At 24.9% G+C, this 22,346-nt stretch overlaps 1 protein-coding gene across 6 annotated transcripts in view; it reads left to right on the top strand.

Annotated features, from left to right (window-relative positions):
- Positions 1-21,016, top strand: part of LOC141532595 (uncharacterized) — a 40,588-nt gene extending 19,572 nt beyond the window's left edge. For all 6 annotated transcript variants that reach the window (XM_074251015.1, XM_074251013.1, XM_074251016.1 and 3 more), the window contains exons 2-6: positions 170-1,611; positions 6,683-6,834; positions 13,069-13,326; positions 14,040-14,300; positions 18,609-21,016. In XM_074251015.1, coding sequence (XP_074107116.1) covers positions 170-1,611; positions 6,683-6,834; positions 13,069-13,326; positions 14,040-14,300; positions 18,609-18,801 — 2,306 coding nt within the window. In that variant the 3' untranslated portion in view covers positions 18,802-21,016. The remainder of the gene's footprint in view (positions 1-169; positions 1,612-6,682; positions 6,835-13,068; positions 13,327-14,039; positions 14,301-18,608) is intronic.
- The last annotated feature ends 1,330 nt before the right edge of the window (positions 21,017-22,346 follow it).

Raw genomic sequence — 22,346 nt, 5'->3', positions numbered from 1 at the left:
TAAAGATATATTAGTAGGTCATTTAAATAAATCCTCCGTTACAGAAGAATTTCATTAAATTTTGATGTATTTATAATTTAACCTTTGACCTGGATAAATTTTACCAATGTTTAAATGTTTAAAAAAAAACTTAAAAATTTAATTGTTTTTTTTTTTTTGTCTATTACAGGGACTTTTGACGAGGTGCCTGTTAAACAAGAGCGTCCAGATGAAGCGGAAATCCGGGAATTGGCTGCCAAAATGGTGGAAGCAAACAAGGCGAAAATGCAATCAATGCCTGCACCGCCGGCAAGACCTACAAATAATAATCTACCGGGAGGTCAAACCGGGATACTTGGTTATTTAACACGTAAACCAGTTGAGGGAACAGCTGGAGCAGCAGCACCACCAGCAGCCGCTAAATCTCCATCAAAAGATCAAGATGGTAAAGTGCCACTTGATGATGAAAGTCAGCGGGGTAGATTTGGCTGGGTGTCGTTTGAAAAAGTTCACATACCTTATATATTTCGCGGTAGTGAAAAGTACTGTGCTGTTAGGATACTTGAGGCCAAGCTACTAAATAAGTACCTGAATTATCTTCACTCAGATATTTACAGTTGTACATGTATTAAAAGTTACTTTATAACTGAAGCTGAGAGTAAATTATTTAATGAAATAAATAACAAACATTGTGAAAATCAATTTGGTAAAGAACAATTTACGACTAGAGATTTAGTAGTGCGTTTATCGGATGCTAAAGAATTTTACACATTTTTAGATGTATGTTATACTAAATTAACAAGTAACAGTGTTATCGGAAATAATAGTGGTAATAATAATGGACATAATAAAAATGATAAATGCGGATTTATACGTATTAATAAAGAATCTGTTGTTCCATACACAATAAAAGATAATTTAAAATACGTACCGTTATTTTATTTTGAAGGTGAAACGGACAATTTAAAATTAAAAGCCGAAAAATTAGAAGGCTGGGACTTGTCGTATTTAAAATTTTGTTGTAAAGTACAGGGTATACGTAATGAATTATTTGCTAGTGAAACATGTTCTGTTATAAGTTTAACTGATATTAAAAGTTATTTTCCACCTGGTACTGGTTTTGAAGACTATTGGCCTAGTAAAGTTATGGACTCACAGCTATTTGTTAATGGAAAAAGTGGCGCTAGTGCTGGTGGATGGACCAAACAACCACCCGCACCACCGGCTAATATAATTAATAAACAATTACAAAATAATTCAACCGGTAAATCGTCCGCGCAATTGACATCACGATCATCCGCTGGTTTACAAAATATGGCACGCAATAGTCCTGCTAATGCAACTACCTTACAACCAGTTAATCAGTCATCAAGATCTGCTGTTACAACCCATCCAGCTCATGTATCTTCTAACTCGTTGTCTGCAAATGCGCGATCTACTGCTGCTGCTGCTGCTGCTGCTGCTGCTGCTGCTGCTGCTGCTGCTAATAATAATGCTCAAAATATGCTCGGTCAATTAACGACTGTTAATGGATGGACTGGATTAGTTGGTGGACAACCAGCCTTCCAAACTGCTATTGTACCTCAATCAAACGCCGTTATTAGGATGACTAATTCAGCGCTTATACATAATGTGAGTTTTATTCATTTCTTCTTATTTCTTTATTTATTAATATTCGTTATTATTTAGGTTGAAAAATTTAATGGTAGTGATTATAGTTACTGTGTGCTACCTTTCTATAAAATTTAATGATACAAGATACGACTATTTGTTAAAAATAAATAATTCTTATTAACTAGGCTGAGAAAAAAAATTTCTTTTGAAAAAAGGGTCTAGGGTCGAGACGCCCCAATAGATAAGATAGTTAACGGCCAATCCCATCTTTTTCTCGTGTCGCACTCACGACGAGAAACGGTACTATCCTTGTTGCACTCGTGATGATAAAGCTAATTGCACTTTTATGTTTTTCTTTTAAACAAATAAGAATTTCGAAAAAAAAAAAAAAAAAACGTTCTGTTATAAAATAGATAATTAGAAAATCTTTTAGGTAGCAGAACGTTTTTTTTCAAAACTCTTCTTTGTTTAGAATTCCATGTTCTTTTAGCAAAACAATATAGTAAAATATAAATATTTTGTAATAAATCAAATTTTATTTACGTAAAAATATGCAACTAACTAGAAAAAAATACGTAAAACTTGGTAAAATTTTGCAGTAATTAATAGGGAAGGAAAAGACTAAAATTCCTGTAGATGGACAGCTGATACCAATAGATGATCACTCCTTACAAATGATATTTTCAAATTATTGCTTATATTAGAAATAATGAATTGATTAATTTTTTCTTCTAAAAATTAAAGCTTGATAGAATTAGAAAAAAAAAAAGAGATAAATGGGATAGTAATTCTCAAAATATATCAGAAATTAATTTTATTATCCTTTAACATGTCGTGCTCTCTCATGCAAGATAACGTAAAATATGTGCTAATATAATTAGATTATTAATTAATAATCTATATCAATTTATTAAACACAACTCTTAAAATATTTTATCTTGACTTCTTCTTTTTAACAGGTCTGTTCTCCTTTGCTTTTAAATTTTCTTCTTGCAATCTTTTTCTTACGTTCAGCTTTTTCTTCCTTCTTTTTTAATTTTCTTCATTTCTCTAATTTTCTTAACAAATAAAATTGAAAAAAAAAGTAAGAAAATTCACCATATAAACTCAAATCAAAAAAACTTTTTTCTCAAAAAAAAAGTTACTATGAGACAAAATTTGATTTCTTCGACGAACAAATGAATTTCTTATCACAGCATTGCTCATTTTTTTTTAAATAAATTTTTTCTCTCAGTGATAGTACTTATAGCTAAGTAGTCAAAGCGTTTAATTTTAAACTATGAAATAGTCAAATAATTTTCGCATTTATTTTGTGCCAGATTAGATTTTGATTGTCTTTGACTGTGAAAACTCGCCCATTGCCGAACTAACATTGGCTGTACATGAAAAAAAAAAAAAAATAATTCTTATCATCAAGGCATCGATTGATTCAGTATAAAAGTTTTAATTATAAATTGTGTAGATTAATGGTTGAAATTCAGTATGTTATTTATACCACACACCTTCAGTTGGAAGAACGTTGGTATGTTCCGTACAAACCTCAAAATTGGGCTATCGATTCCGTCAAATTAAATCGGATATAAAATTTATAATTTACACTCAAATGAAATAATAAGGACACTTGCGAAGGTTTATAATTGATGATGAAATGTGTTATAATTTTCAATCGATTAATTACGATATTCTTACAAAAATAGTTGTCCTATATACTTCTAACGTTAATTTACTTAAAAATTATTGCTTATTCGGTTTAATGACTATTTTTCATGCACATAAATGCTTATTGAATATTCAAAAAGTTCAGACTATTCTCTAGAACATCATTCGACCACCGAAAGGTGACGCGTTAGAATGTGAATTAATATGTATGTGGGTGATTCGCTGTAAGGATGTTTTTTTACTGTTCTAGGCATGTTTTTATTAGAAAAATTATTATTTTCTTACTAAAAAAAATTTATTACGAAAGTAAAAAAAAAAAAACATTTCTATTCGGAGCATTGAAAACTAAAATGAAATAAATTTTGGTTTTTTTGCTATAAATTCGTAAACCACTGAAATAACAGTCCCCTGGGCTGTCCCTTTCGCAAAATTGAAACTTTAAGATTAAATTTCAAGTTCTTCGTCCATAATATATAATTTTGTCCATAATGTTTATAAACTTAATTAGTTAACTAACAATCTTCTTCAATAAAAAGAACCGAAAATTAATTTGTTTCATTAAATTCATTAAACCAAAGTTTGTCCCAGGCGTTTTAAGAACAGTCCCCTGCCAGAAGTTCAAAGCTAAAAAAAAATCCAGCGTGTTATTTTACCTTTTGTAAAGTTTATAAGGATCTAACTACCCTTAAGTTGATAACCATAGGGCTGTTAGCGCTTTATCGCCATTTTATTTAGTATCAAAAACACCGTTTGTGCTGGAAACATGTATCTGGGCCGCGAGAAACTCAGTCCCCTGGCAACTATTTTTATTTATAATTTATTTATAAAATTGGATCCATAAGTCTTAATATTATTCTGATTAGTGTAAATATTCATTGAGAACTTGAAAAGTTGAATGCATTGAAATAGTTTGCTTGATTTTTCTCAATTTGATAAAAAAAAAAACAGTCCCCTGTCATGTTATAGGGCAAAAATACGCAAACATCGAAAAAACAAAAATTTGTTAATTTTTTTTCTAATAAAATCAAAAATAATTTTGTCTGACAATTTTGTACAGATTTAAGATGTCCTTACAGAGAATCACGCATATGTCACATGTTACATAACGTTTCGTGAATAAGAAAAATATTCTTAAAATTATAATCAAGCACTGAGAGAAGGTATATTTTTTGTAAAAACTTAAGGAAAAAAGTCTCAATAGAGTCAAGTTTTAAAAAACCGTAATTTTTCAAACGCTGACTACAGTTGTGTAACAATAGATGATAACTATTATTAACGTCGCAATAATTATTATAATCACTCTCATTCTTCGAAATAATTATAATTGTTCCATATAGAGAATTTCTTAAGAAGAATTGTCGAGTACCTTTAAATTATTCAAAGTAATATCGAATTTTTATAAAAGCTACATTTCATTCCAATCTAAAATAATTTTTTTCACAAGGAATTGAATTCAGTGGAATAATTTTTTAATCTGCAGGCGGGAAATTTCTAAAAGGAAAATAAGTTACGTGATTAGGTCACATTACACAACGAATATCTTATATTTAGACGGCAATTGTCAATATTTAATCGTATTCATCCAATTTTTATTTAGCGATCTTAATTTTCTGCTTCCAATATACAATTGTCTTGAATACACCAATTTAGCTGTTTAAATTTTATTCAAAGCTTAAGAGTGATACAATTAACCTCAAATAAAAATTTAATTTCACGGCGTTTACTTTGACGAGCAGTAGAGCTAATTCTCATTACCCGTATGGTAGTAATCAGAACTATTTTTACTGTCTATTAAACTTAACAAGTCAGGTTTATTTAAAGTTGAAGTAATTTATTGAATAGATCAAATAAATATTTTTATACCAAAGTTGTCTTGGTGTAGATAATATTCATCACAACAATAGCTGTAATTATACATTAAAGATTCATGTTCCCCATGATAAAATATCGTATGTCGGTATATGTTAATACTCCGTAAATGTCATATCTTCAAATTGGGTAGATATAACCATCTATGACAAAGTACATACACATATTATAACAATCTACGTATAACTATGTATAACTTCTTATGGCTATACATCAAAATTAATAGTATAGATATGTACGACTAACTATAACCATTTACTTCTTATTTCTCTTTCAGTTATAAGTGAAAAAGTTTGGGAAATCTAAAAGTGCACTCCTCATAATCTCATTTTCCATAATAAAATTGATTAAAATAAAATACAAAAAATACTTTTAAATCTTTCGCGCCATTGTCCACCCAGAAAAGAGAAGGTACTGCCCATGTATTGTCAACGAACCTTATTTATTTAAATATAGATATACAAACGATTAGTGGATTTTTAGTTTATTTCTTATTATAAATAAACTACATTGAATTTGGATCGTGATCTTAAAAATGACTTCGTTTCAAATCATAATGAAATCATAATAAAAAAAAATGGACTTGATCAGTTAAGTTTTTCATACATACATTTGACAGCCGGACGTCCACGGAATAATTTTTCAAGTGTTGAAACGAATGTTTTTCCATGACATTTACGTGTAAATATTTTTCTACAAGTGCGATAGAAAATAAATAGAGACAATTTTAGTTCAAGAAATCGCTTGATTTTTGTAAGACGAGTGTAGAGCACAACCTCATCCGCTTTGCTTATGAGACGTGCAATAATAATAAAAATTTGATCTACATATGTATAATAGTATACACTGAGAGAAAAAATTTCTTTTGACAAAAATCAGCAATGTTGTAAGAAATTTATTTGTTAAAAATTTTCAACATTTGTATTTTTTTGTGGGAGAAATAAAAATTTTTTTTCCAGTAACTTTGTTGTTAAAAAAAAGTATGAAAATTAAGTTAGCCGACATTTGAAAATTTTTAGAATTTTTTTTTATCGAAAAAAAATGATGAAAAAAAAGAAAAAAATATTTCACTTGTAAAAGACTTGAAAAACTGTAAGTGCAATTTTAAAAAAATATTTTTTTGTTGTAATTTAATTATTAAAAAAAAAAATCAAAAATTTTAAAACTTTGGCTAACTTTAACATCATAAAAATTTTTTTTTTTGGGAAAAAAAAATTAGATAAAAAACTTGCGAATTTTCATCTAAAATTGTTAAAAGTTACTGTGAGAAAAATTTTTATTTCTTCAGCTAAGAAATGAAATTGTTGAAAACTTTCAACAAATGAATTTTTTTTATTGATTTATCGGTCTAGGATAATTGATAGGTCTAAGATGATAATCTATACCATTACATTTTGAGCAAAGTATCAATTTAAGCGATACATAGATTCACGTTTCAAAAATTTCATTAATAATTAGCAAAATGTAATTGAAATATTTAATAGTCCATAAAATAACATGCAATAGTTTTAATAAAAATTAAAGTTTATTTTCATAACTTATAGTATATCTTTTCATCTAGGCTTATCCACAACCATCAAGAAGTCGAGCTGGAGGCAACGGTACTGCAGTACCTGGACAATATCCATCCTATCCAGTTACAACAATCCAAACAATTCCGCAAGCACAACCGACTTTGCGAGCAACTGTGCACTCAAACCAACCTAATCTTGGGTAAATTTTTGATCAATATAGACTTCTATCTATTCTACTTTCATACTCATTAGTTTGTTTACGAAAAAAAGACAAAAAAATGTTTTTATTGTAGCAATGCGCAGCTATCTAACTATATTTGTTCTGTAATAAATCACTTTTTGTTTGATTTACTTTTTAAGAAAAACGTTATAGCACTTTTAGTGGCATAGTAGTTCGAGCTATTAAAAACAGATGGCGTACGGATAACTTTTGTTCTCGTTAGTAAAGTTATTATTACTTGTCCTAAAGTTATGGATAATTTTTTTTTTTTTTTTTAAGTTCATTAAAACTTTTCAATTACAATTACTAGTTTGTTTAATGGTTAAGCCAATTTATAATAATAATAATAATAATAATAATAATAATAATAATAACCGTGTCAAGCTTGTCGTCCTGATTGTTGGCGTCCTAGGAGGGATGAAACAGTCTTTTGTATCCTCACTTGCCAAAGTTCCAGCTTGCTCATCAAAAGCTGAGTTCTTGGCAGTTAGGATGCAGAAGGCTGTTTTACTTGGTTCTCTCCGTCTCTTAAGGGAAATGACTTTGGCCTGCTGTGATCACTAACCGCCTTGTTGTGCGGAGTGGTCCAGCAGTAACGGATGGAGCTCAGGCTGGGCCCTCGGAGAATCGGACTCCGGGGATAACCCCCCTGAGCAATTAATAGCAAAATAATAATAATAATAATAATAATAATAATAATAATAATTGACAGCTATTATTGATATTCTTGGTATGCATTTGACGGTCGATTGTTCAAGACTATTAATTGAAGAACTATTTCACAAGTTATGTAAGTTCGAAGTTCCGAAATAATATTTGGATTAAAAATAATCTTTACGGCCATTAAAAGGTTAAGGGCCAAACGGTTTAATGTCAAACGGCAAGAAAAAGTAGTAAAGTTATAAATTAAAATTACACGCGTTGATAATATTGATGAAGTTATTTACTTTATTTATAAATTACATGGCTTTTTTAACCATTAGTTTGAAAATAGAAAGAATTATGACATTAAAATGTATGATAGAATTAAATAATAAATTAGATGTAAAGGAGTTAATTAGGACTTACCAATGCTGATTAATTAATCAATCTATTAATCGGCTTTCTGAAATCAATAATTATTATATCATAAATATGTACTTCATGAGCGATAATTAACATTTTAATTTTCGAAATTTTCCGTTTATATTGAACAAACAAATTAATTTTTTTTTTGATAAGTTATCATTAACATAATAATTTATTTAATATATTTATCGCACGATCAGTATTGAATCAAAAAGCATTGAAAAGCTTCGCGTATTAAATTAATTTTACTTAAATATTGTGTAATTAGCATATTATAATTACTTTGATTAATATAATAATAAAAGAGTATTTTTAAAAATTTTCTTTGCTTTCAATCGATTGATTTGCATCGTTATGCTTTATTAATATTTAAAAAAAAAAAACAGATTCAAAATTTAATGTTTGATAAAGTAATAATTAAAATTAAATAAGCGAGCTTTGTTATTTGATGAAAAAAAAAATTATTAATTCTAAAAATCGAATTCTAACTTATGAATGTGAATATTTTGTTAAAATACTGCTAATGTTATTATATATCAGGTCTACAATAAAATTTTGTATGCACATGGAAAATATAAAAATTTTATTGTTAAATATTTAATATCAAAACACTTATAAAAGATAAATATACTTGGACAATATTTACCCACGACATTTAAATCGGGAAGGGAAAAAGAATGAAATAATACTAAGATATTTTATTATTCAAAAGTTCCTGTCCAGTATAGTATTGATTATAAATGTCACGTTAGATTATTGCATAAAAAATTATTTATCTGTCGTATTTTAAAAAATTCATATGTATAATGCACGAGCAGTATGAGTTTAATTTTAAAATTCTTTCTCATGAAATATTTCACCAGTAATATGCTGCGGAAGTTTTGAATTAAGATCGTGTTGAAAACTATGCAAGATATAAAATTATTCGAAGCGTTTAAATTAAAAAATAAATTATTTTATTTAAAAACACGTTGGTATTACTTCTTAATATTTAATACATAATTCATAATGGATATGCAAAAGTTTTTTCATTAAAAAATTAAAGCTTGTTTTTTTTTTTTTTTTTTTTTTTTTTTTTTTTTTTTTTTTTTTAATATCGCCAACGCGATTGAACTGTAGATTTTTCCAATTCAATACGAGTTGTGATAACAAAATTTAATTAAATGATAAAAGTATTGCTACAGTAGTAAATATTTTTTTTTTTTTTTTTTTTCAACGTCCGTATTTACTATTTGTTTGTGTACATATACAGTCCTTGCTTTATAAAATTAAAAAAATTTCGATGCTGTTTAGTTTTTAATTATTAAATTTATACAACAAAAAGTTTTTGGTTTTTTTCTTAGTAGAATTCAGAGTATTTATGCTGCTGGTTTTTTATTATTGTTATTAATTTTAATATAAACGCGATATAATTCAAAGATAATATATGGCGCCTGGTATTTTATGTATGTAATTAATTATTGAAATATATAACAAGTAATTTGTAAAATTGAATCAATTATGATCATTTAAATTTGAATATTGTATCAAGCTCGAACGCAAAAGTTTTTATCATCAAAATTATTATTTTCGGTAATAAAAATTAATTAATTCACTTGTATTTTTTAGTTTCTCGCTCATAAAAAATCAGCAGTGTATTAACTCAATTATATTTAAATATAAATGTTATTTCACGATGTTGATAAACAATTTTTAAATTTTATGACTTTTATTTTAATTATTGAACCAAAAAAAAATTGGAAATAAATCCAATGTATTTTATACAAACAAATCAATTGTTGATGTGTTCAATTTCAAACAGTTAGAATTAAACTAAGGTGAAACATAAATCATTAATTAGTCATATTACAATGTGAGAGAACAATTAAAATTTTGTATGTTGTTAGGAGAAAAAAAAAATATGAAATTTCAAAAGTTTAAACGAAGATTCAAAACAAAAGTTTATTAGTCAAACTTATGCATTTAAAGCGATTTATATTGTAATTTTTTCATCTAAATGTTAATTTTCCGGTCATACGTTTTCATTTATTATTACATATAAAATTTTAAATCTAGTAACTAGTAAGGTTAAATATTATTTAAATTTAGTAAGATGTGAATATTTTAACTGAACTATTTTAAATTGAAATCAATAATAATTTCTTTTTCAAATAACTATAACTAGGAATCTTGCAGTCACTATGTGACTGGCGTAACTTGTGAACTATAAGTAAATAAAATTTTTCTTTCTTTAATAATGACTTTTGTTAAATTGCACTGTACTTTTTTAACTATTGACATTTTTAAAGATATAAGCTCATCCCGATGTTAAACTCATCAAGAGCTTTCATTTGAGTACCCACATGCATTTTTGATATATTTTTTATATATACATATATATATATATGAAAAATTGATGTGGGTATTTAAATGAAAGGTATCGATGAGTGTAACATCGGGATTAGCTTATATCTTTAAAAATGTCAATAGTTCACAAGATACAAGGTAATTTCTTAATTTGATATCTAGAGATAGAGCGTTTTCGAATTCAGCCTAAATACTTATCATAATAATTTGACTATTGATGAGAATAATATGAATTCTTAAAAAGGCACAAATTCAAATCAAGACCTTTTCAATGACACTAAATTTCTCTAAAAAAACTGATTTAATCATATGACTATCCTGGACACAATTTTTCTTATTCTTTTATTAATATAGATTTTAAAAAATTCTTCTGAAGAATCTTAAAAAAATACATTTAAATCATGAAATGACATTTATATAATTTATACAATCAACCAAATAGAAAAATATGTGAATAGAGGATGTATTTAACTATAAAATGCGTGTCATAAATTTACAAAGCATGATCGTCTGATAAGAATGTAGATATTTGCAATGTTTGTTTGCTCTAATCTGGGTAAGCCACATTTGCACAATGTCCTTTTGTCCCTTTGCCTTAATAGCCTATCACCCTTAACTCCAGCAACCCACTTACCCTCCACGCAATCCTCGATTCACTTCATTCATATTCGATGCAATAGCTTTATCATGTAGTTTTTATTATTATTATTATTATTATTATTACTATTATTATTAAAATCTTCAAACAAAAATGGAAAAAGAAAACATTTTTTTGCTTTTTTTTCGTATAGTTATCCAACCTATGGGAAGGATGACTGGTGAGTTCCTGCATAATGTATTATAGACTTTTATAAAATGCAATTTAATAATAGTTGCATGAAGCACTAAAAATTTTATTATTATTTTTTTTTTTTCAATAATTGTTTCTAAGTACTTTTATAAATGATTTATTTTTCACATAAGTTTAGTTTTTTCACTGTAATTTTATTCAATTTTTATTCCTTTTTTTCAAAATACTGCATGATATTCATGATCATGATATATAAGTCATTTTTCACTTCGATATTTGAAGGCTTTTAGTGCCAATGGTAAAATCAAGCAACAAAATATTGGGCTATTTGGTACAAGAGTTTTTACAGTCGGAAATTTAAATTTTTGATTACTAAATAAATTTAATATTTTTGATAACTATTTTAAAGTAATTAAAAATAAAAGTATTTTATAAATGAATTTTCTTCTTTGATAAATTTGAAAATTAAAAGTAAATCATAAAAAATTTTACGTCTAAATTAAAATTTTGACATGTAAAAAGTCTTAAAAAAATAATTTTTTAATTTTTAAGAAAAATACACTGTTAAAATTTTTAAACAGTTAGTTACTTTTTAGTAAACAAAAATATTTTAAAATCAAATATTGAGTTAATATAAAATTAATAATTTATGCATGGTCCACGGAAAGAACAAGATGACACTGAATATCATTCAAATTATACTGAGTGAAAAAAAATTTCAGATAGTAGCTAGTATAATCCAGATAGCACGCAGGATAATCCAGATTACAATGAGAATAATCCAGATATCACGCAGAATAATCCAGATTATAATGAGTATAATCCATATTATAATGAGTATAATCCAGATTATAATGAGTATAATCCATATTATAATGAGTATAATCCAGATTATAATGAGTATAATCCATATTATAATGAGTATAATCCAGATTATAATGAGTATAATCCAGATTTTAATGAGTATAATTCAGATTATAATGAGTATAATTCAGATTATAATGAGTATAATCTGGATTATACAAGCTACTATCTGAAATTTTTTTCACCACAGATATCACTGAGTATAATCTGAGATAATATCCAGTGTCATCTTGTTCTTTCCGTGTAATATAATACTACGATATTATCTTACAAGTTAAAAATCTATTTATTAAGTTAACTAATCTGTGTATGCATATGCTTCCAAAATTAGCTTATTGTAGGTTTAAAATCATACTAGTAAAATTGTAAGACGAAAACACGCTTAATTAAAATACTGGATTTTATAAAAAAAAATCAAACTTTTGTAGACTAAACTTATAAAATTAACAATACACCTTTATAAGAATTAAATTAGCCGACATTTAAAAATTTTTAGAACTTTTTTTATTGAAAAAATTAATACAAAATATTAAAAAAAAAATTTATATGTAAAAATATTGAAAAACTATAAATGCAATTTTTTACAAATATTGTTTAGTTATAATTTAATAAACGAAAAAAAAAATTAAAAACGTCGGCTAACTTTAGTATTGTTACACCTTTGCGTAATTTTAGTCAATAAAATAAAATTTTCAATGACATCCATTTATAATTATTATCAATTACAATTTAGAAAAATGAAAAAATTTCTCAATTAATTTGTTACCAAACATAAAATTAAAAAAGTCCAATTATCATCACAGAAATTTGCTCTAAAAAATTTTTTAGAAATAATTGCTTTTTTTTTTAACAGTGTAATAACGAAATTATTCAACTGAATAAAAACAGTCTATTACCAAATATCCCTACTCTTAAAATAATTACTTGTACATATTTTTATGCACTTACTTTTTCAATAGTATAGATTTTTATTAATCCAGCAAAAACTTTGATGGAAACTCCAACAATATCGAGTTTAATTAGAAATATATTCTTTCATTAGAGCATTAATTATTATTAAACAATAATAAATAATAAATAATAAATAAACAAACATATATAATTTTTCAAATAAGAAAATTAAATTTATCATTCAATTTTTTCAGGGTTGGTTCAACCTACACGACATCGAGTCTAACGAACCCAAATATTGTGACAGCAAGTACCTATCCTCAAATGCTAAATTTGAGTCCAGACCAGGTGCAAGCCCTCTTACACCCACAATCACCGGCGGCATCGGCGTTATTGTCTCACTCTCAGAGGCATACGCCACCTGCACACAATGCGCATAATAATGTACATCCGAAAACTGCGGCATATCCACCACCGCTTATACCGGTTAACGGCAACTCAAATAATGCCAGGTGATTATTTTTTATTGATTTGTTAGAATTATTTTATTATTCTTGAATTTTTTATTATCTACTCTTTGGAAACGTTAAAAAAATTTAATAATTTTAAACTTTTTACTTTAATATCAAATTTGTAACAATTATAAAGTAATATCATGTAAAATCAATGAAACTAGATATTTTTAAAGTCCATAATTACGTTGCTATAAAATATTACAATCTTTTGCTAACTAAATGTAAAAAATTGGCTAACTAAATATAAAAAATGGTTAACATTTACTTTGTAAATATTGAAGTTGCTTGTGTTAGAAATTTAGTAACTGTATTTTATACTTTTTACATATGCGATCATTTTTTAGGTACGGACAGATAAATACAAGTCAAAATTCTTAATTATTATACTTTAACATTTTAGACATTCACGTAGCGATTATTACTGTCTGAAATCGTATTTTTTTTCATGTAAAGAATAAATTGTAACTTTTAAATGATAAATATTACATAGTGATTATTAAAATCACGATTTTAATGTTTAAAATGATAATTTTTAGCAGTTGATCATTACTCATTAAAAATCGACTATTATTTATTACAGTTTATTTTTTTCCGTGTATGTACAGACAATCATTTGTCTCTATAGGGATTATATCTAGTTATATGTATTTTTGAGAAATAAATAAATAAATAAATATAAAAGCTTGTGCTAATAGTAATTTTATTTTCAGAGATTCACATGGAAGAAAACAGTTGATACTTATTCAGGATGCACCAGTTTCAAATACCTCTCATGTACAACCTTATGGAATACAAAAAGCACTGGTTGAAGAAAAATTAGTGCCGTGTATTAATTATAAACCGTACATTTATTCTGAACTGTTAATGACATTACCCGATTTTGTATCGCAGTATTTTCCTGCCTGTGATATTAATAATTGTCGGCAAGTTATTACGGAGGTCCTTGATTGTGAACTGTATCAAGGAAATAGGTAATTATACTTTAATTATTATAATAAAATCTCATTACTGAGAATAATTAATAGTTTTAGAATATTATTGACTAAAATATTTTATGGTAATAATTACCATCGTGATAATAGGTACCTTTATTATTATTATTATTATTATTATTATTATTATTATTATTATTATTTTTTTTTTTTTTTTTTTTTATTTATTTTAAAAATTTTTTTTTCTTAGAGCCAGTTTTTTAATACGGGATAAAATTTTGCTAATGCTAAAATAAATCTACACTGAAAAAAAAAATTAATTTGAATCAAGAAAAAAACTCTTGAATTAAGTAAAATTTACTTAAACTAAAAAAAATTTCTTAGTTTAAGAATTTTATTACTCAAACTAAGAAAATGAAATTCTTCAAAATTATTTACTTGATTAAAGTAAATTTTTTTCTGTGTATATATAGATTTACTGACAATAATAATTATATCTTATATAAAATTTTATCCGGGATTGAAAAACTGGCCCTTTAAAAATCTTGTTCCTTATCTACATTCGTCAAAAATAAGCTTTGAATTAGAATTGAAATTTTTATTTCTAATTGAAATTAGAAATTAAAGGCCAAAAAAGAATAGGTATTATTTTAGTTTGACATTTGGGTTGTAATAATTATTTAATTGCCTCAATTTATTTTGGGTAATTTTTCGTATTTTTCTATAAATATTTCCGTATAAATTTTTTATTTTATTAGTATTTATATAACAAGTAGGTCAATTTTAAAAACAAAATTAATTTACATATAAAATTGATTTTTATATAATTAAATTACGGTTTTTCTATTAAGAACGATGCACTAGGTGCACTTCTAAATCTTTAAAGCCAATTGTTTAATTAATTATATTTTTTGGTAAATACTAATTGAATTAGTGACTTTGTTTATTGAGTGAAATTTGGTAAATTATTTGATTATGTGAATGATAAAATATGAAAATATCTGTTTGAGAATTTAGAATAATTATGTCTTTTGCGTTAAGACATATTAAATTTCTATGGATAAATTTATTTTTTCAAAAATAAATTTTTTTTTCAATTTTTGAATAAAATTAGATTTGGGCGAGAAAAAAAATAAATCACTGACTGAATAATTTTATTATGAAGTTTTAATGATTTAATAATTATATTAATAATCATAGAGTCCGAGACTTGCGCATGAATTTTTGGTTCATTAAAAATTAATGTTCTAAATGAGATCCAAGTAAAATCATTATAAATTAAAAAAAAACTAAATTTATAAAAATATGAAATATTAAACAATTTTTAAAAAAATAAACTATATTTTTAAAAGAATAAGCAAAATTTTGTAACCAGTGTATTTCTTTGATAAAACTGGTTTTTATGGTTAAATTTGGAAAAGTTTTGACCTGGAGTTGTGTCTTTTAACAATTTCATATCATTCTCACCAATACTCAATTTATAATGATAAGTATTTAGGTTGCATTCGAAAGTGCTCTATTTCTAGATACACAATTAAGAAATGACCTTGTATCTTGTGAACTATTGACATTTTTCATGATATAAGCTCATCCCGATGTTACACTCATCAAGACCTTTCATTTGAGTACCCACATCATTTTTTCATATATTTATATATATTATATATATGTATATATGAAAAATATATAAAAAATGCATGTGGGTACTCAAATAAAAGCTCTTGATGAGTGTAATATCGGGATGAGCTTATATCTTTAAAAACGTCAATAGTTAAAAAAGTACAGTGCAATTTAATAAAAGTCATTATTTAATAAAGTAAAATTTTATTTATTTATTGTTCATAAGCCACGGCAGTCACATAGTGACTGCAAGGTTGCTAGTAATTATTATTTAAACTTTCTTAAAAATCGGAGCAATAAACTTAAATATGTGCGGAGATAAAATAAAATATTAGTGTATTGGGAATTAACAAAAAAAGCTGGACAGGGAGAAAAAATCGTTTTGAAAAATGATATTTTACCAAAGACAAATACCTAATATTTTAATATTATAATAATAAAAATAAGAAAAAGTGTATCTGTATTTAATATTTAATATTTAAAATTTAGAAATAAATTTCAACATTAATGCTTTGTAAAATACATAAATGTGATACAAATAAAACTCACATTCATCTATCTATTTAAACTTTCGTAATTTCACAAAATTGTTTAATTTGTAATTTAGACTAGACTTAGTAGACTTTTCTTTAATCTCGGAATATTTGATGTGACAAAAAAAATAAATCTATTTTTTCTATTCATTGTTCAATACTCTTATTATTTTTATTTTTTTTTATTGATTTAGTAATTTAATTATTTGAATATTGTCGTAGCAATAAATTTTCTGAAAAATTTTTTTATAAACAATTTAAAATCTCATATTAAAATCGAATTAAAGAATCAACTAATTGAAGTAATTTTTTTATTTAATTTATCTGAAACAAACAAAATCATGTTAATTATTATAATTTTAAAAAACATAATTCTTTTATTTGCACACTGAAAAAAAAAAAAAATTAAATTGAATCAAGAGAAAAATATTTGAAACACGAAAATAATTTGGAAGAGTTTCATTGTCTTGAATTAAATAAAATTTACTTGAACTAAAAATTCGATTGTAATCTATGAATTAGAGACGCTATCGTCGTGACAAGCCGCGTTATATCGTATTTATAAATACATACATGTATAAACTTTTAAACTATATATAATTTCTGAATCATCTCGACAAATTTAGTCGGAAAATGGCTAAATTTTTTAATAGTTGTGCCATGAGGGCGGCTGCAATAGTTAGATGTTTATTAAATCTACACGGAAAGAACAAAATTACACTGCATATCCTCCCAGATTATACTCAGTGTTATCTGCGGTGAAAAAAAATTTCAGATAATATCAAATATAATCCAGATTATACTAAATTATTTTTGTATTATACTCAGTGGAATCTTGGACTATATAATTTTTTTGAAAATTGTGCTATTCAACTTTTTTATTTTTTCAAAAATATATAAAAAAAATGAACAGTTTAAAAAAAATTGATTATCACAATTTTTACAATCTTTCAAAAAAATTTATAAATTAAAAAAGAAAGAATAACTTTTAGACCTTAATTTAAAGTAATTTTTCTTAAAAATATTTATATTCAAGTTTTTTTTAATCATAAATCAAAATTTTTATCAATTTAGCGCGCAAACTTTTTTTTGATAAAAACAATTTTTAAAGATCTTCAAATTGTCAGTTATTATGTTTTGAAATTGGGCAGCCGAATTGTGCTTAAATGCTCCTCAAATATTTTCAATACATACATTTTTGCATCGCTTTTAAAGAAAATACATAAAAAAATGAACAATTAAAAAAAAAAAATTAATTATCACAATTTTTACAATTTTTCAAAAAAATTTATAAATTAAAAAAGAAAGGAGTTGAATATCACAATTTTAGCAAAAATGGTATAATCCAAGATTCTACTGAGTATAATCCAAATTATACAGGATACTATCTCGTATTATGTTCAGTGTAATCTTACCCAGTATAATCAGAAAAATTACTTGGTCAAATCGGAGATTACACTGAGTATAATACAAAAATAATTTAGTATAATCTGGATTATATTTGATATTATCTGATGATAATAAAGTTAGCCGACATCTAAAAATTTTTAGAATTTTTTTTATCGAAAATATTATTACAAAAAAATAAAAAAAAATTTACACGTGTAAAAAATTTCAAAAACTGCAAGTGCAATTTTGTAAAAATATTTTTTTGTTTTAATTTAATTATTAAAAAATTTAGAACGTCGGTTAGCTTTAATGACATTATTATCTGAAATTTTTTTTCACCACGGATAACACTGAGTATATGATATAGGAGGATATGCAGTGTAATTTTGTTTTTTCAGTTACCGGATTTTATAAATTTACAGTAAATATTTATACACAATTTTATTTATTGTTAAAAATACTATTCTTAAAATTTTATTTATTTTTTTTTTTTTAAATATAAATGCTCTTGCATCTCTTCTGATAAATTTAAAACAAATTGCATAAAGTATTCCAGAGCTTCTACAAATATCATAATAGCCAAATAATTTTTTTTTCACTATTTTAAATCTAGCAAACATCAAATAACATTGCTAATGTTTTTTTATAAATATATTATATTAATGTTTTGTTAAATCTAATGTTATTATAATATTCACTCACCTCAAATACGTAAACCCGATTTACTAATAAAAATTAACGATAAACAAACTTGAACTAGAAATGAATCAATAATAATAAAACGTATTTTTTCTTTTATTTTCAGACAACAAATGAAAAAATTGATGGAAGCTGGTAAATGTTCATCACTGACTGATGAATTGCCATTGATCCATGTGCGAAGTATAATGAAATTTATGCCTCAAATGAAATATATGTTTAGAAATATGGCAATGCCACCGACAACAGCTCATTCAAATGACGAGCATCCATCAAAAAAACGACAGCGTACGAGCTAGGATTGGCTCCAGCCTTACTGGCCCACTTACGACTACTACCATTCGGCATTTTAATAAATAAATAAATAATAATAATAATAATAATAATAATAATAATATTAGTAGAAATAAAAATAATAATATAACTACAATTATTAATAATTAATAACTAAAAATAATAATAATAAACCAGTAAAATATAATTAAAAGTGTCGCGTGTGGTAAAGTGGCACCTACTGTGTTTAAATCTATTAAAAAGAATTTTTTTTTTATGTTAATGCACTTTATCATTTACATTTATTATTTATCAATAAAATATTAACGATTTAAGTAACTAAGACATTTAAATAAATATAAATATGGATTTAAATCAAGTAACTAGTGCGATGATAATTATTATTATTATTTATAAATAATAAAATAATAAACAGTTCGTGCCTGCACGTAAGGCTTTAAAATCGGTGCAACATCGTATTGCGAGACGGAAAATGATACCCTTCTCATCTTCACATTAATGACTGGAAAAAGAAAAAAAAAAAAATTAAATAAATAAAATTAAGCGAATAAGTAAATGAAAAAATTAAATATTCAAACTTAAATAATAAATAATCACTATGATTATCGTTAATTTAAATATCTTATTATTATTATTGTTTTTTTTTTTTTTCAATTTAGATGTGTAAGAAAATTTTATTATTTCAATATACACATTCATAAATTTACTAACATGTTGAAACAACATTAAAAAATGAATTAATTATTTAAAAAAGGACTTTGCAGCTTAGCTAGCTATAAGTTTAATATTTTTATTGTTTTTTTTATTTAATTAATTTTATCGTCTAAATTATTTTATTTTCATCAATGAAATTACTTAAATTTTAAGTTGAGTAAGTCACTAATAAATATTGGTGATAATAATAATTAATTTAAACGTTTAAAATTGATAAAATTGAAGAATACTTTTTTTTTGTTTTGGTTGCTAATTGTTTATCTATTTATTTTATATAATATTTTCTTTCTAATTTTCTTATTAATCAATAGTTTGATTACTTTTCTATACATAAAAATAAAAAAAAAAAAAAAAACAATAATTATAAAAGTTAAATATTAATAATAATAAAAGTGTATTTTTTTTTAAAAGTGATTCGTTAATATAAGAAGATAAGTAACGATCAGTTGTAAATATCACTTAAGTTAACGCTGTAAATATTATAATAAATTAAAATAATATTAATAAACATTTAACAAGAATGGTAAACAATTAATAATTAATTAAGTTAAGTTAAAAGTAAAAATCCAAAGAATCACATCGATTTCATTAAATAGAATTTTTTTTTTTTATTATTTCACTTTATTGCATCAACTTATTATTACGTTTGTTCGCAAATTTTTATATAAAATATTGTAATTATTTTTGCTAGTATTATTTTGCCTTCGTAATTTTCTTTATTTTAATAATTAACTTGACATTATTATTATTATTATTATTAAACTTTGGGACGATAGAAAATTTATAACATCTATTTCTTCAATTGAACCTTTTGAAGCATTGAAATATTTTTTTCAGGCTTAAATTCGCTTAAAGCCAGTTTTTTAATCTGGGATTAAATTTTATCCAGTGCTAAAAAATATCTATATATAAATTACGGTATCCTAAAATTTAATATTCGTGGAGGACCTTTTAAAATTGGAATTATTAGTTCTGCTTTTCGGCGGCCCAATTTCAAAACACAGTAACTGACAATTTTAAGATTTTTAAAAATTTGCCCGCCAAATTGATGAAAATTTTGAATTTTTAACAGGAGCTTTGTTTGGGCATTTCCACGGAAGTTTTAAAATTTGCCCGGAAGTGCTCAGTTGAAGCTCTTATTTCAATTTTAAAAGGTCCTTTACAGAAATTGAATTTTGGCACACCCTAATATAAATATACTGACAATAATTTTATTTTTCATAAAACCTGCATTGAAAATTCAACTGTTGCCGGGGAGGAATCAATTATTTTCTTCCCGGCGGGCAGAAAATGATGATTTTCTGCCCGCAAGATGAAGTGGCAGCTTTATCTTCAATCCTATCAGAGTATCGTTAGTTTATTTTATACCTTTATAATTGTCATTCAGCCGTTAATTATATTGACATATTATAATTCTGTAACTAAGTCTATAAATAAGAATGACAAAAGAAAACTATTCAATTTATGAATAATGTTTAGTAAAAAATAAACCATTACTTTCTTAAATTGTAGTTTTTAATTTTCTTAATAAGTTTTATAATAAAATAGTATTTTCGCTATTCGTCTGAAACTATCTAGTTCTGGTTCGCTCCAGACATTGAAACTAGAATTTTTAATGCAACTTATATGAAAAATATAATGTGTGACGCAAACAACTTCACTCTTGTCTGAAATCGTTTTGTTTCATCTCTAGTCACACAATATACTATTTATCCCAGATTAAAAAAACTGACTTTACACGGAAAGAACAAGATGACACTGGATATCATACCAGATTATACTCAGTGATATCTGTAGTGAAAAAAAATTTCAGATAGTCGTTAGTATAATCCAGTTTATACTGAGTGTTATCTAGATTATACTCATTATAATCTGGATTGTACTCATTATAAGCTGGATTATACTCATTATAATCTGGATTATACTCATTATGATCTGGATTATACTCATTATAATATGGATTATACTAGTTACTATCTAAAAATTTTTTTTCACTCAGTATAATCTGGGATGATATCCAGTGTCATCTTGTTCTTTCCGTGTAGGAAGGTTTAAAAAATTTTTTAATTTCTATACTTTTTTTTTTAATTGCTCAATAATTTTCTACTGTCTATTGATGATTAATTATCACACAAAGAGTAAAACTGGCAAATTTTCTTCAAATTTAATATAATGAAATATTCAAATTTAATTCTTGAAAAAAATTTTCATCCACTCATCTAACTCCGTAATTTATTCATTTGTAAATTAGACATTTATTTACCTACATGTGTCTCGTTTCTAATAAGTTTAAATGTTTTTTCTATTGAAATGTGTCATCTTTTTGAAAGATATTAATTAAAAAAAAAAAAAAAAAAAAATACGCGAAGAATATTAGAAAAATGACATGAAATAATTTTTAAAAATAATTTATTTGCTTAAGTAATAAAAAAAATTGTATGCTGAATTCAGTGTCGTACTTCTTATATTTAAATAATTTATTTTATATTGATTATATTATTTATCAATATATAAAAATAAAATAAAAATTTGTATTTAAAATTAAATTTTAGAATGAATAAAAAACCGTGCCACATTTTTACGTTACCGCTTGAATGCATGAAAAAATTAAAAAAAAATTTTTCACAATAATTCTAATAAATAAATTTCATGAGATAAAATCTCTGTATTTGTTTATCAAAGAATAATAAAAGATATTAACATCACTATCATAAAATGTTAGTAGATAGTTAAAAATGATTATTATTAATTAAATTTATTCCAGTTGGTCGTTTTTCATCTGGCCATATTTTTAATTTAAAAAAATAAGTGAATGAATGGTTAATGAATTTACTGA

Source organism: Cotesia typhae, unplaced genomic scaffold (genome assembly GCF_013202065.1).
Source record: "Cotesia typhae breed Kobodo isofemale line unplaced genomic scaffold, CoteBio_Ctyphae contig_65, whole genome shotgun sequence".
In the NCBI taxonomy this organism is placed as follows: Eukaryota; Metazoa; Arthropoda; class Insecta; order Hymenoptera; family Braconidae; genus Cotesia; species Cotesia typhae.
Note: the sequence above shows the minus strand (reverse complement) of the source record. Positions and strands in the feature narration are given on the sequence as shown.